Below are 14,026 nucleotides of genomic sequence, written 5' to 3'. Positions count from 1 at the left end.
ATCTTGTCTGCAGTCTCCAGTTTGCAAAGATTTTAAAATGCAAGAAAACTATGTTGTTAGCATTTTTAGGACTTGAAAATTGATTCAAGGACTTAAGTTTGCATAAATAAATTTACTGTAGCTTTATTATTACTACATTAGTCAGGTTAATCTCCATACTTAATACAGCAAGATCTCAGCCTGAATATGTGCTACAGTCAAGTGAGCATAAAAAACAGTGACTTGGCTTCCCCAAGTGTGATGGAGATAATGCTGCTCACAGGTTCACACCTTTAACTCAGACTGTAGGTCTGGTGTTTGTCGTCTAATATTAAATCGGTTAAAACTTTATCTGAGCCGCCATAAAATAAGTGAGTCACCTACCAGGTTGCTGCTCTGAGCTCCTGCAGTGTCTGAGGGCAGAAACTGTCGACTCGTAGAGCTTCCATCCTCCCATCCCGAGACTCGAACCAAAGACGGCTGAGAAACTGAAGAACCAGCTTCCTCCACATATGAGCCTTCACTGTCTGCAGAGGAAAGAGGGGAAAAAAGCAAAATACTAACTTGAGTATTCTCACGTCTGAACATCTCTGGATGTTTGCAGCTTCCAGGTTGACTAATGATCAATATGCTGTCGGACATTTGGTGGCATTTCTTTCATAAAAAGAAAAGCTCTTCATCAACGGGCTTCCAGGATTAATTCATTACAATTAGCAGTAAAAGGAACAGACCTGGGAACGCCTGAGTTTTCACAACCTAATGAAGACTGCTGGATCTGACTTCATATTTAGTGAACATTTACTCAAGAGTCTGATCCAAACTAACTGACACCAAAAGAAGTTGTTGATATTTCTGCATTTTGGCCAAAAAGTGGAGAGCAAACTTTGTAAACAGCAGTTTGTGAATCACAGTTGAACAACCAACATGTCAGATCAGCTTAAAACGGCAGCTAACTTTGTCTACATTATATTCTACAGTAGTTCTATTGTTAGAAATCATATGAATATATGCAGGTGGTCTCCTCGGAGTCTATTATCAGTTCAGTATAAAATAACCAGATTCAGATTATTTACCAGCTTTTTATGTTGGTTTAGATCTCATTTAGGCGAATCAGACAGCAGGTAGCGTTAACTCAGCGCACTGTTGCAGATTTGGTGAATGTAGAGATAATGCGAAGAGCTTTTTTTTTCCACCTGCAACCATTTAATTTGGTTTAAGAGTAGATATGATTTCAGTCGACTGAGATTTTCTTTGGTCGTCTCCAGCCCTAAATGTTCACCAATCCTTAAGTGGTCACTGATTTAAATAAAAGACCTTTTCTTTTTTCTTTTTTTTTTTTTATGCGGTTGTAAGACATTAGTTCACCTTAAAGATGTCAGTTTTAACAGTGAAGCTACTTTAACCAAGCAGAGATCCAAACCAACGTCAGGGCTCAGATGTATCTGTAATCACTAAAGCTGAAGAACAGGGTTTTTCCTGTAATAAGTGTAAACAGTGTGTACCTGTGGTTCTGCCTGCAGTGCTGAGGGAGATGTTCAGCTCCTTCATGTATCGGTCTATGATACGCTGGATGCTGCCGTCGTCGAACACAGAGTCTCCATCCAGAGCAGGAGAACCTGCAGCAGGACTTTCCTTCACACTTTGACTGGATGGAGACCAGACGTCACTTCGTTGTTCTGCAGCAGGTTTGAGAGACGGAGATTTATCTGAGGAAGCAGAGGGAGAAGAAACAGAGGTGAGCCCATCCAGGGATCAAAGGTAGAAACACATTTCACCCAATCAGATTTGCTTTTTTCTCTCCAGTTTCTGAGCGATTTTTTAAAATAAAAGCTGCACAGGTTAGTTTTCAGCTGGATGAAGAATCACAGCACAGTCGGCCATATTAGAGCTGCAACGATTATATGATTAGTTGTGACTTATTAAATTGTTCTCCCATTATTTTGGGAACTGATTATTCAGTTGGAGCCATTTCAATTTGAGTATTCATCAATTTTCTTAATGCAGCCTCAGTAAAGTTCAATGTCCTGGTTTCTTTCCTCTCATGACCATAAACTGAGTATCTTTGGGTCGTGACTGTCAGAACGGCTCAGTTAGAGCCTCAGTTCAAAAAGCTTCTTAAAAACCACCTGTACAGACAAACATTTATATAACTTTGTTCTTTTTCTGGCGTTTTGCTATATTTGTCTTTTGAAGGTTGCACTGTATTTTACATTTTATCTAATGTTTTCTATATTTCAATGTTTTGTACAGCACTTTGTTTTTGAAAGGTGCTACAGAAGTGCATTAACATTATTATTATTATTACTGAGGACGAAACAAGACGTTTGTCCTCATGGACTACGAGAAAAATCTGAATTTTGTGACTGCAACTTCTTAAATGTGACTATTTTCTGGTTTCTTTCCTCCTCTATGACGGTGAGCTGAATATCTTTGAAAACAAGACATTTGTCATCTCAGGCTTTTGGTAAAAACTGACAGACATTTTTAACCATTTCCTAAAATTTTATAGACTGAATAATTAATCAAGAACTTAATCAACAGGTTTATGAAACTAATTGTTAGTTGCAGCCCTGGATGAAATGAGAACCGGGGACAAACTCGACAAAAACAAGAGAAGTGTCCTCCAACGCTCATTTCTGTAACTCACCAGTGTCTGCGTTTTGCTCGGGGTCGGTGGTGACGTAGCTGCCGGTGGAGATGGTGGTGGAGGAGAAGCAGTCGGACTCAGGAGGCCGACGTGGAGACTGACACAGAACAAAAGTGTTACGGAGATAAAAAACAAACTCAACACAAACTCTCTTGACCCAGTTTTGAACAAAGAATGTGTAAATAAAAGTTGTTCATACAAGCTACTCCAATCCCAATCAATTTTATATTATATATGTTTTTAATAGGATTGAAACTCATACTGTTACATTTTGGTAAAACATTTCACATGTCTGCAGTGAAATAACCTAAACGTGTATTAATTAACAACATCGACATGATAAAAGACCCACTGAGCTCAGTTCAAGTGTAGAAACCATCATGAAATGTACTTTTTATTAAATACACTTCAGGTTCAGTAGATTTACATCATCGCTCAGTACACAGAAACAAAACACACACAAAAAGACAAACTCACACTCTTAAAAACACACTCACTCTACACAGGCACACAAACGGAACACAGACAGACAAAAGCTTCTCAAGCATAATCAAAGGCTGAGGCAGATGTGGCCACAGCTCTCAGATTTGGCTATTTTTCATCATCGATCCACAACATGTGAACCTCAGAGGGGATTCAAAGTGCAGGAACGCTCGACTCCTGATAGATTACTTGTTCCAGGAGAAGAAACAAGAGCTTTAATACACCTCCACTGGCCTGGTTACCTCAGCTGGAGATCTGTAGCTGGTGACCGCAGCACCGGAGACGTCAGCTCCTCGTCCAGAGTCAGAGGAAAGCGGCGACATTATTCTCAGGACCGAATCTGGAAAATAAAACAGGAAATAACACAATTTATCTAATACTCCACTGTAAAAACAATCCATATGAGTTGTAGTTAAAGCAAAGAGCAGTTTTGGATAAAAATATTTCTACTTTTGTGAAGGCAGTTTACTTTAGTGGATTTTATAAACTTATAAATACATTTTGTCCCGTTAAGCTGTGATTTGAATTTCAGCAAAAGTATGATAATTTAGTTTTCTAATTCTATGGCATCGTGCTTCTGAGTCTAATGACAAGATCATGTTTTATATTTTAGGTCAAGCAAAACTTATTAATAAGTTAGAAAAGTTGGAAACTTCACGTTGATGTTCCTAAAATAGAAGCTGCAGCAACGCTTATTTGAGAGGATTCAAGTGAGTTCAGCACATCGTTGAAAACAGTGGCATTTATAGGACTTTATCTTCATTTAGATAAACTTTATCCAACTGTGTGGTACTAATTAAAAAGACATTCATGTTCATTTACATTCACAGAATCTGGAAACAGACACTTTTGCATCACGTATGTAAATTTTTTTTTTTGCGCTACTTGAAGCAATTACTTACTTGTTCTGCATCATCATTTACACTGATGTTACATTTAGTTCTTAATGCACTTAATAAGCTTTCCCACAGTTTTCATTGAAACACTGCAGATTTTTACATTTAAAAATTGCACATCTGCTTCTGTACTTTTAAAAATGTTGCCTGAGTTTGTAAATGCAGTGACAGAACTGCTGCTTAATTTCACTGTTTAATGACAAGGGAATTATATTCTATTAAATCAGACTTTATAATCAGCACTGTTCCCAACAGACCACACAATCAGTCACATCATGACAGTTAGCCAGCTGTCATGTGCAATAAAGTACAATTCATTCATGTAAATTTTCTTAACTTTCTGTTCTTAGCATCCTTGTGTTCCTCTGTTCTTCTTATATTGTGTATTTATTGTATATAAACACACCTCGCCTTAAATTATAGTTGCTTGTTTTCCGTCACCGTCACTTTGCTGCTGTGACGCTGCAAATCTCCCCTTGTGGGACTAATAAAGGATATTCTATTCTACTCTTTTTTTCAGTCTACCATTAACTTCCCGTCTGTATCTATAAGTCTTCAGCTGCCTTGTACATACCAGAGTCTGAGGATTCTGGAGATGTCCCTGCCTCCATCAGCAGCCGGTCTCTCCACATGAGACGGTTGGATCTGCCTGAGCTGGTCGGTGTGTCAGCAGTCTGGTGTTTCCTGCTGGACACAGAAGACGTCTGCAGAGTTCTGTCAGACACCAAATGCGTTTCTGATTCCTGCTGCAGGTTCCAGCCGGCAGCCTGTGACGGAGCCGCCACGCTATCCTCCAGACCTGGAGACATTAAACACATCAACTGGTGTTCCTCCGGTGTGACGACAACAGTCTGGTATTCATAGATTTCTACGGCTGAGCGAACCTGCGACTTGGCTGGTGTCGACTGGACTCTCCACCTCCTGGATGGCACTGAGCTCATGTTGTTCCGTCATCATGTCTATGAAGCCCAGTCGGACCCGAGTGACCGGCGGCTTCGCTGCTCGAGGAGGATGGAGGAGTCCTGAAGGGAAGGCTGAAGCTGGGACGGGTAGAGCCGGAGCACTGATCTGAGCAGTGGGAGCTGAAAAGGAAAAATAATGATTTAAACTTTGACAAAAATCAAGTTTAATGGTGATTTCAAAAGGTAAAAGAATTTAATAGAAGCGTAACAGCAGCACTGATTCAGAAGTACAGAACTGCATTTTAAAGCCATTAGAGCATTTAAACAATGCTTTGAGTTAGAGTTCAACAGGAAACAAACAAACAAAGCCGTTATTCTTTAGCTGTTTTACTGCAATGAAACAAAAACACTGAAGAGAGCCGAGTTCCTGCTCATTAAACAAACGGATATAACAAGAGGAGAGTAGTCCGATGAAATAGGAAATAAATAACAGCTAAGAATGGTCAGAGGAGAGCGCTACAGCAGCCTGAAGCTTCTGTGACCGCAGCTGCAAAATGGAAAACTGATCCAAGACCGAAGAGAAGAATAGTTTTAACGGTGAAAGAGGAATTTAAAAACACACACAAGTTAACTTCCAAGATCAAACACAGTGTCTGTTCACACCACACATCACTTTCTGAATGATTCTCTTTCTGAAACTTGAGTCCATGGAAGGAAACTCAGAGAAACACACAAAAAAATAATCCAAACTGCGGTTTGACAACATGTATGTTGACAGAATACAAAGCTTCTGTCAACAGACGTAATAAAACGAGAGCTTTTTGGTCACATCGGCTGTTCACAGAAGAAAAAAAGAACAGAACAGCATCTGTACTGTGAAACATAATCGAGGATCAGCTGTGATGTAGATAGAGTTCTGTATTGATCATCCCAGGAAACGTGCACTGCTCGATTTCAGAAATACATGCTGGTTTACAAAAAAAAAAACAAGAATTTAAAAAACTTTAGTATATATATTTTTAAATAGTGTTTTAATGTGTGTTTTGTAAATTGCTGCTGCAACACTACAATATACAAACTGCACAGTGTCAGAAATCAAAAGCAGTTTTGTTTTATTAAATATGAAAAAAGGACAGTGCATGCTGATTACCTTTGTCAGTTACCTTAAATTAAATTAAAACTGTGGGGTTTTGACCATGTTTATATGAGCCTCCAGAGATGACCAAAAAAAACAAACTGAAAGGATCAATGAATTAAATGTGAAAAAGTTTCTATTCAGAATTATTTGTGTCAATAATGGTGCAAGTACGTGATTAGTACTGGAACATGTGACCTACCTGTCTCACCACCGTCAGATGGCAGCTGTTGAGGAGACTCTTCTTTCTCCTGAGAATCTTCCAGGTGTGATAAAGTTCCTCCGTTGGACTCTTCTATCGCTCTCAGCAGGGACACAAGTAACCTGAGGCGACTCTGATGGATGTTCTCTGAAACCAACTCGTCACTGGCGGCTTCTGAAACTGGCTGTGGGTCAGAAAACACATCAGGAGGCTCAGTTGAGAGCTGATTCATAGTGCTGTGTTGTCTTTATCTTTACACATATGTATGCTAAGAAACTGATTTATTTACTGCACAGTAACAAAAACAGCACAGCAGTGTCAGTCCCCTCACTTACTTCATCATCGGTTTGAATCAGAGCCTGCAGCGCCTCCTTCTGTCTCCTCATCTGCTCCATCTCCACTTGGTGGCGCTGCCTCTCCTCTTCTTGCTGTTTCTGCTGCAGCATCACTGCCTCCCTCTGCTTCAACACCCGCCTCTGGACTTCCTGCAGCTCTCGTCTCTGCGTCTCCACGTCGTCCTCAGTCTGCTGGGAGATCTGTGCTAAAGAGCCACGCTGAACCGCTGCTGGGCCTGAAACCGGAGATGCACAGTCTCTGATGCTCGGGTTAACGGTTTGAATGGGATCAGAGGCTGGCTGGAGTGGGATGCTGGTTGGCAGACGTGTTGTGAAGAGTTTAAAAGGCTCATTGGTCACTGAGGGGGGATTCAGTCTCTCTGGAAGGTGCTCCGTTACTCTCTCCATTATGTTGTCAGTTAGCCAGGCAGTGACTTCTGGTCTCTGCTTCCTGTGACTAAATGGCTCCACTTCAACCGGCAGCAACTTGGAGCCGACGCTCAAACTGGAACCAGGGCGGTGGAGATGGGAAGCAGACATGTCAGGCTCTCTTCTGTTAGCCTCCAGAGAGGTTTGTGGTTTATCATGAATGTATGCGGGAGCTGCAGGGATTTGTGGAGGAGCTGGGGGATGTACAGGTGAAGCACTGTGAAGAGGTGGATGAACAAGACCTGGAGGTGCGACGGGAAGCTGAAGCGATGCGGTGGTCGTGTTGTAACGGAGTCGTAGAGCTCGCTGGTATTCCTCCAGGCGCTGGCGAGCAACTTCCACTGACCTCTGGTGAATTCTGAAGTAAAAAAGGTGGTTCAAGATTGATTTTAGTTTCGAAATATTGCAAAGTTGCCTCAAGGGTCATGACAGTCTAGATGGCATACACCCCCACCTCCATCTCCACCCTTAGACCCTCTACAGCTGCTTTCTTTGGGGAAGCTGTGTGATACATATACTTAACACTCTGAAACCGTGATTTTTGGCTCCTCTCACATGTTTTTCCCCTCACTGTGGGCTCATTTGTCACTGGAAACAGCACAACCATGACTAGAAGGAGGGAGGACTCAGAAATGTGCAGTCTGACACAGTTAGGTCATAAATCGTTAGAATAAATATATAAATTATAAAAAATAAAAAAAGAGTAGAAGTTATAATCCAAAAGCGTAAAACACATGGAATCTCATCTACAACATTTTTCAACTGCCCAAAGGTGATATCAAAACAGGGAGGAAAACTATTTACATTTTTAATTTATCTGACTTCTTCCCTCCTATCTGCTATGTGTAAACACAACCTGCAGTTCATTCCAGCTCAGCTGAAAAGTCCCTGATTGTCAACTGACTGTTGGTCACAGTGGAGTCACTGACGGCTTCACGGTTGCCTCATGAAATGTGCAATTTTATGTTTTTTTTTTTTACAGAACCTCGACAAAGCAAACAGTTTACTTTAGGCAAATTTTAAAATGAGACATGTAGAATAAAGTGATTTTAATGAATTGTCACAACTTTAAGCTATAATTTGTGTTCTGTGGTTGAGAATAACTGCATATAACACAGGCTGACAAATCACAAGTAAATGAGTTTGTGTTCAGGCTTTAACACACCTGTTTTGTTCCAACAGCCGCTGCTGGTATTCTCTGATCCTTCTGGTGTGGTCATCGTCACCTGCAGGAGGGAGCAGCTGACAGACAGAACCACGAATTATTCATACAACACCGAATACACTTTACATTAGACATCTTAAAGTATGAGTCAAGAAAACAGCAAAAACTGAAAACTGAGCAACTCAAATGAAAATCTGTCGTCAGGTCGGCACCAATTATTAACTTAGACTGATGATCACAAGTATAAATGAGAAGCCACCTAGAAATCTGAACTACTTAGGAATAGGTTTTACCTCAGCAGCTACACCAGCGCTGACAGAGCTGACCTCCTCGTCCTGTACAGGTACTTCTGGTTGGTAAACGGGTTCTTCCTGGTTCACAGCAGCCTTCAGATCTTCTCTTTCCTGCTGAGCTTCAAGCAGCATCTGCTCCAGTTTGGCCTTCTGGTCTTCCAACTCCTGCAGCAAAACAACCTGCTGCTGCTTCTCCCTCTCAAGCTCCTCTTCCTGGAGAAAACAAAAACAACAGCGATTTAAAAACAGTGAGCGGTGCCAAGCTGCAAACTTTCACTCGTTACTCAGAAAACTGGTCAGAAACCCAGTTTTGAGCCACGCTTCGGTGCAGAACATTTGCCTGCTGGATCAGTCGTCTTAAGGATGATTCACTACAGGCTGGTACAAGCCGCACCTCCTCCTGTGAAATGCAGTCTTTAAAGAATCATGTTTTTCTGCAGGGATTCCCCACGAGAACAGGATCAGGCTGCTGCGTTTCTTTGCTAAATGTAGCAGCAACATCCTCCAGCTCCTATGATGCTCAACTTCACTTAGACTCTTTAATTAAAAAAAAAAATCTTATCGCGGCTCCAATACAGGTCAATATGTACATATGTAGGACTTCTACATGAGTAGAAAAAGCATGATCATGCTGCTCAACAAACTCCTGCTTCAAATAGAGGCTGGACTAATTAAGAAATGAGCAACACCTGGTTCAGTACAATCTGACCAATCAGAAAAAAAACACATATTTGTTCTTTTTACTTTAAGTATCTACAACAGTTACCCTCGTATGATTGGATTAGGACTCCCTTGTCATAATATTACGTCTTAACTTTGACCGTCTGTAAAGTGAAATGAGCTGTCATCTGTCTGTCGGCGGCTCAAGCTTGTTTATGTTGGCGGGTGTCTTTGGAATAAGACATCTGACATCCTGTGTATTGGGACATTCTGGTGTTTTACACAGTATGGATATTGGCACGCAGCCCGGGTTTTACAGTTAATGCAATGGAAGCTTTTCATTATGCTTCCTCACATCCTCCCGTGAATCAGAAAGTATTCCCCGTCATGGAGGATCTTTCAATTACTTAAATGCACCTTACGGAGACAAGGAGGCTTCTGGAGCAGCGTAGTGTGAGTGAACACTGGCGTATCCTACATGGAAGTCTTTAATCAAGTGCTCATCATGTGTTAATGCTGCACCTTCATGGCTGTCAGCTTCACGTGAGACTGATGTATGGAATCAGTGCTGTTAAAGCATAAAGCTTAATTATCAACTGCTTATAATAATTCAATGAGAAGAAATACATGAAAACAGTCAACTGATAATGTCTGTGGCTTCACAACCAATAAAGTAATTAAGACAATAACTTACAGTTTAACAAGCTGACAAGGTGAATAACAGACATTTAATGTTTGTTTTCTGTATGTCTACAATTTAGCAAACAGTGCAAAAATCCTTCATCATATACATGAGAATCAGCATGTACCCTTTTCTTTCGTTCTTCTTCAAATTCTTGGATTCTGTCGGCCAAAGCATCAGGAAGTGAAGTATCTGCTGCAGCTGACAAAACGAAAACGCAGAATTATTATCCTCCAACAAACATTTAAACACGTTCACAAAAGGGGTGTAAATGTGGAAAACAAAACAGAAATAGTCACCAGTTTGTAATAATAGAAGATTAATGATTAAAAGACAATGAAAGCAAGGAAAAGAAACAAATAATCATCAAATATTCAACTTCATTGAGATGAATATTTTTACAGCTGAGGACAGTGATTGAATTACCTGGTGGAGCGAGGACAGGCTCACGGGGCTCCGTAGGTTTGTGTCTCTCCTCGGCGGTCAGAGATCCTGTTTCGATGGATGTGTCTCTCTCTGGGATCTGGTCTGAGATGTCGGTCGGTGAATCAGCGATGGGGACTGTGCTGCTGTTGGTCCACTGGTTCCTCTGACTCCTGATGCGATCCAGGAGCTTCTTCAACGCCCGTCGAGGAGCAGGTCTGGACGGCTCCACTGCAAGTAATGAAATACGCTGAATGTATATCTGGCTTAGTTGGAGCTTCGAGGAAATCACACCAAGACATTGGCACTAAAGAATTTACATAGTTCATACAATCAACTACAGTAAACTAATATCTGTGTATTGGTATTGTGCAAAGTTGACCTAATTAATTTAGGTTTTAGTCTGGTGTTTCTGTTCACCTTCAGCAGATGTTTCCTGCTCGGTGCTTCCAACGTCTTGCTCAGTGTCATGTTGCGTATTTTCTGTTTCAGCTGTGGTTGTTTCATCCAGCGTAACATCCAGCTCCTGGTCCTGGCTGCCTGTAGACGGAGCTGGAAGAGGTTCAGGCACCAGCCGGACCACCAGGTCACCTTTAACCCCTGAAATCAAACAGTCCAGAGTTAAAGAAACTCCACTAAAACTCAACACAGATAAAGCTCAATACAATACAGGTCTGAGAAACATAAAGTCATCTTCCAGCTGCTTTAAAATTATCTGCCCGATTTCAAGCAACGTATTGAAAATCAGTGACACATTCACAGGGAAACACTGCAGGACAATCCTTACTCCTCTCTCCGGTGTACATGTCCTCAAAGGCAAACTCCATCTCCCTCTGGAAGTCCTCCCTCATCTCCTGCCTCTTGTAGAGAGGCTGGAAGATCTGAGGAGGCATCTGTGACACCTGCTGTCTCCTCCGCAGCAGGTCTGTCTGCTGCATGTGTTCCAGTTCGACCAGCAGACGCTCACGATCCTGCAGGATTCAAAACAGATCAGGCATGAAAAGCTGCACTTGATATAATCTTCTAAAACCTTTTACAGGGAGCATGACACATTAGCATTCTGATACGAGAAGATTAAATATGTCTGAGAGAACTCTTTTCAGCCTTGTGGTAACTCCTTGTCCTGCTCTAGAGTTTTGAATGACTCACTGCTGTTGTCCTGCTGTCAGTCAACATTTACAGTAACAAAAATCTGATCAAATCTCTATCAGATATACATAAAACAACTCATCTGTTCATCAGGTAAAAGCTCGGTTGTACCTGCACAAGCTGTTCCCTCCTCAGAGCCTCCCTGCCCCTGAGTCGAGCCTTCTCCAGCTGCTCCTCCCGCTTCCTCTTTTCCTCCCTCTGTAAGTCGTGCAGTCTCTTCACCTCCAGCTCAGCTTCTTCATGGGCATTCGGCTGCAGACACATCTACAGATTAGAGGAGGGCTAACCGACCACAGGGTTGGATGTGAACGACAATCAGAAGATGTACCTGTTCTGTGTCCACCTCTCTGTCCACTGCACTGTCTGGCATGTGGTAATGTGTGGCAGCGAAGGCGCTCACGTCAGATCTCTTTACTACATGTGGCTTCTTGGGATTGATATTCTGCTCAAACAAGAAAAAAAAATGTTACTGTGACTGTACGCATAAAACTGAACTGTGCAACTTGGAGAACTTGGGTTTTATTTCGTAAATAGGATTCAATCAAGTCAACTGATGATGTAACGCTCAGTCCGGTTTGTCTAAAGAAGTGAAATCTCCATTGAGTCGGGTTAAAATAAAAAGACAAAAGACTCAGATCATTGTAACAAAATGTAAAATCAGGTATGAATATTGCTTCATAAAGGTGCCTCCTAGTTTGAGTACAGATGGAGTGTCAAATCATAAATGCACATACTGAGTCCTGAGCAACTCAAACAAAACTTATCTCTGTGACACCTTTATGACAATTTATCAGGTTAATTTTCATCAATAACTATAATGTGGCTTGTTAGGTCAATCTAAAAATAGCATAATTAACATTACTGTTCAGGTAACCCACCTGAATGGGGTTTGGGGGAGGTGGTGGGAGGCTGGACACTTTTGCAGATCTTTCTTTTTCTGCCTGCAGTGCCTTCTTCCTGGCATTGATGGATCTATAGACAGGCCAAGGAGTAAAGTTCAGTCAGTTCTGATGAAATTTAAACATCTTTAAAGCTTGTGTTTGTGCTGCTGCTCACTGGTTTTGCCTCTCGTGGTTTTTAAGCCTCTGGGATTTAAGCTCCTTCAGGGCTTCTCGGTAACGCTCCTCTGCTTTGGTGTGATTTTCCTCCTCCCTCTGAGCGATGGCTGCCAGGTCGGGTTCCTTACACAAGAAAATCAGATTTGACCACTTTATTCACTTTCACGTATGAATACAATCATGTGGTTTTGTTCACATGCTGTTTTGACATATTCTCCTTATTTTGGCCTTTTTAAATCTCAGTCACTCAGATTTCATCTTATAGCTTGTTTGTACCGAGAAAGTACTTCAAGGGTAACCAAAATGTCCCAAAGGCTGGTACAGCTTCATCAACAGGAGCAAGCTCTTCATTTTACAAAAACACACAAACTATTGAAGAAAAGGTACAGCAGATTTCTTCTTGTTTTACAACAGCCTTATCTTACATTCTCCTTTGCACTCCGATGCCCCTGACCGATAAGCTGGAGGCTCTCTTGATATAATGTCTGCAGTTTATGGAGTTTCTCTCTCTGCTGTCGCTCCCACTCCAGCCTCAGCTCATCCTCCAGCTGTTTCAGTTCATGCTGCCGCCTCTGCTCGACATTTTGGCGCATCTGCTGTGCAATGTGCCGCTGCTGCTCCCGTACCTGGATGTCAGGGGAAGATATATGTGCACATTCAGTCTTAAAATATCAACTGAGCTTGAAAACTTTCAGGAACAGGTGTCTTTTTTGTTGTTGTTTTGTTTTCCAGAAAGATGGCTCAAAAAAGCAAGCCTTATTTTAAAAACTGTGTCATGAGTGAAACTAACTGAACCAAGAAAGAATTTTGTTGTTGATCAACAATGAGCTCAGACCAATAGCCTTTATGAACTCTCCCATTAGCTCACTTAATTGACTTTCATGGGTAAATGAGATGGACAGCTGGGAGGAAAGGTGGTGAAATAGACATATAGAACAGAACAACATTAACAAAACAATCACAACAACACGCAACTCATGGTTCCTGTTACAGATTGTGTTGGGTACAAACTTGAAAGAAATGATGGACTGAGCTGCTGATCCTAAAACCTGGCTTGACCATACCAGATCAGACTCATTTAAGCATTATTTATCAGACACAATCCCCTGACAGCAAGCCTAGATTAGAACGGGCTTAATGAGAAAATCCCTCAGGTGAAGGAAGCAGTCTGTGAATCAGAAGTCACGTTGATCCTACCTGCTGTATTCGCAGTTTTCTCCTCCTTTCGTAGTCCTCTCGTATTATCCGAGCTTCTTCGTTGGGGCTCAGTCTTAGTTTGGACACTTTTCCCTTCATTTTCTTCAAATAAACTCGTGAGCATTTCCCAAAAGGCAGCAGCACCGTTAGCGCTGAAGGCTAATGTGAGCTAGCTTCACGTTGCTACAGGCGCCCAGCGAGTGACGCATTTTAAAGTTACATCTTAATCGCTAAACAAACATATGTTCAGTAACACAGAAGACGGAAAATGCGCCGAAGGGAAAGGCAATGAACCGTAAAAGTTTTGTTTATCACCTGAAACCCATGCCAACCTGAAAAAAAACGGACGGGTTTTGTCTTAAACGTCACATCCGGTGGTTTAAATATCCCG

At 41.6% G+C, this 14,026-nt stretch overlaps 1 protein-coding gene across 1 annotated transcript in view; it reads right to left on the bottom strand.

Annotated features, from left to right (window-relative positions):
• Window positions 1-13,976, bottom strand: part of cep295 (centrosomal protein 295) — a 17,933-nt gene extending 3,957 nt beyond the window's left edge. The window contains exons 1-20 of the mRNA XM_008283072.1: window positions 13,636-13,976; window positions 12,864-13,064; window positions 12,437-12,561; window positions 12,259-12,352; window positions 11,709-11,822; window positions 11,492-11,632; window positions 11,019-11,202; window positions 10,652-10,831; window positions 10,235-10,462; window positions 9,936-10,009; window positions 8,467-8,679; window positions 8,174-8,250; window positions 6,580-7,366; window positions 6,245-6,428; window positions 4,890-5,087; window positions 4,580-4,804; window positions 3,352-3,449; window positions 2,627-2,723; window positions 1,482-1,685; window positions 360-506 (exon numbers count right to left, since the gene is read on the bottom strand). Coding sequence (XP_008281294.1) covers window positions 360-506; window positions 1,482-1,685; window positions 2,627-2,723; window positions 3,352-3,449; window positions 4,580-4,804; window positions 4,890-5,087; window positions 6,245-6,428; window positions 6,580-7,366; window positions 8,174-8,250; window positions 8,467-8,679; window positions 9,936-10,009; window positions 10,235-10,462; window positions 10,652-10,831; window positions 11,019-11,202; window positions 11,492-11,632; window positions 11,709-11,822; window positions 12,259-12,352; window positions 12,437-12,561; window positions 12,864-13,064; window positions 13,636-13,734 — 3,670 coding nt within the window. The 5' untranslated portion in view covers window positions 13,735-13,976. The remainder of the gene's footprint in view (window positions 1-359; window positions 507-1,481; window positions 1,686-2,626; window positions 2,724-3,351; window positions 3,450-4,579; window positions 4,805-4,889; window positions 5,088-6,244; window positions 6,429-6,579; window positions 7,367-8,173; window positions 8,251-8,466; window positions 8,680-9,935; window positions 10,010-10,234; window positions 10,463-10,651; window positions 10,832-11,018; window positions 11,203-11,491; window positions 11,633-11,708; window positions 11,823-12,258; window positions 12,353-12,436; window positions 12,562-12,863; window positions 13,065-13,635) is intronic.
• Window positions 13,977-14,026: the final 50 nt, after the last annotated feature.

The sequence above is a fragment of the Stegastes partitus genome, unplaced genomic scaffold (genome assembly GCF_000690725.1).
Source record: "Stegastes partitus isolate 25-593 unplaced genomic scaffold, Stegastes_partitus-1.0.2 Scaffold296, whole genome shotgun sequence".
Lineage (NCBI taxonomy): Eukaryota > Metazoa > Chordata > Actinopteri > Pomacentridae > Stegastes > Stegastes partitus.
Note: the sequence above shows the minus strand (reverse complement) of the source record. Positions and strands in the feature narration are given on the sequence as shown.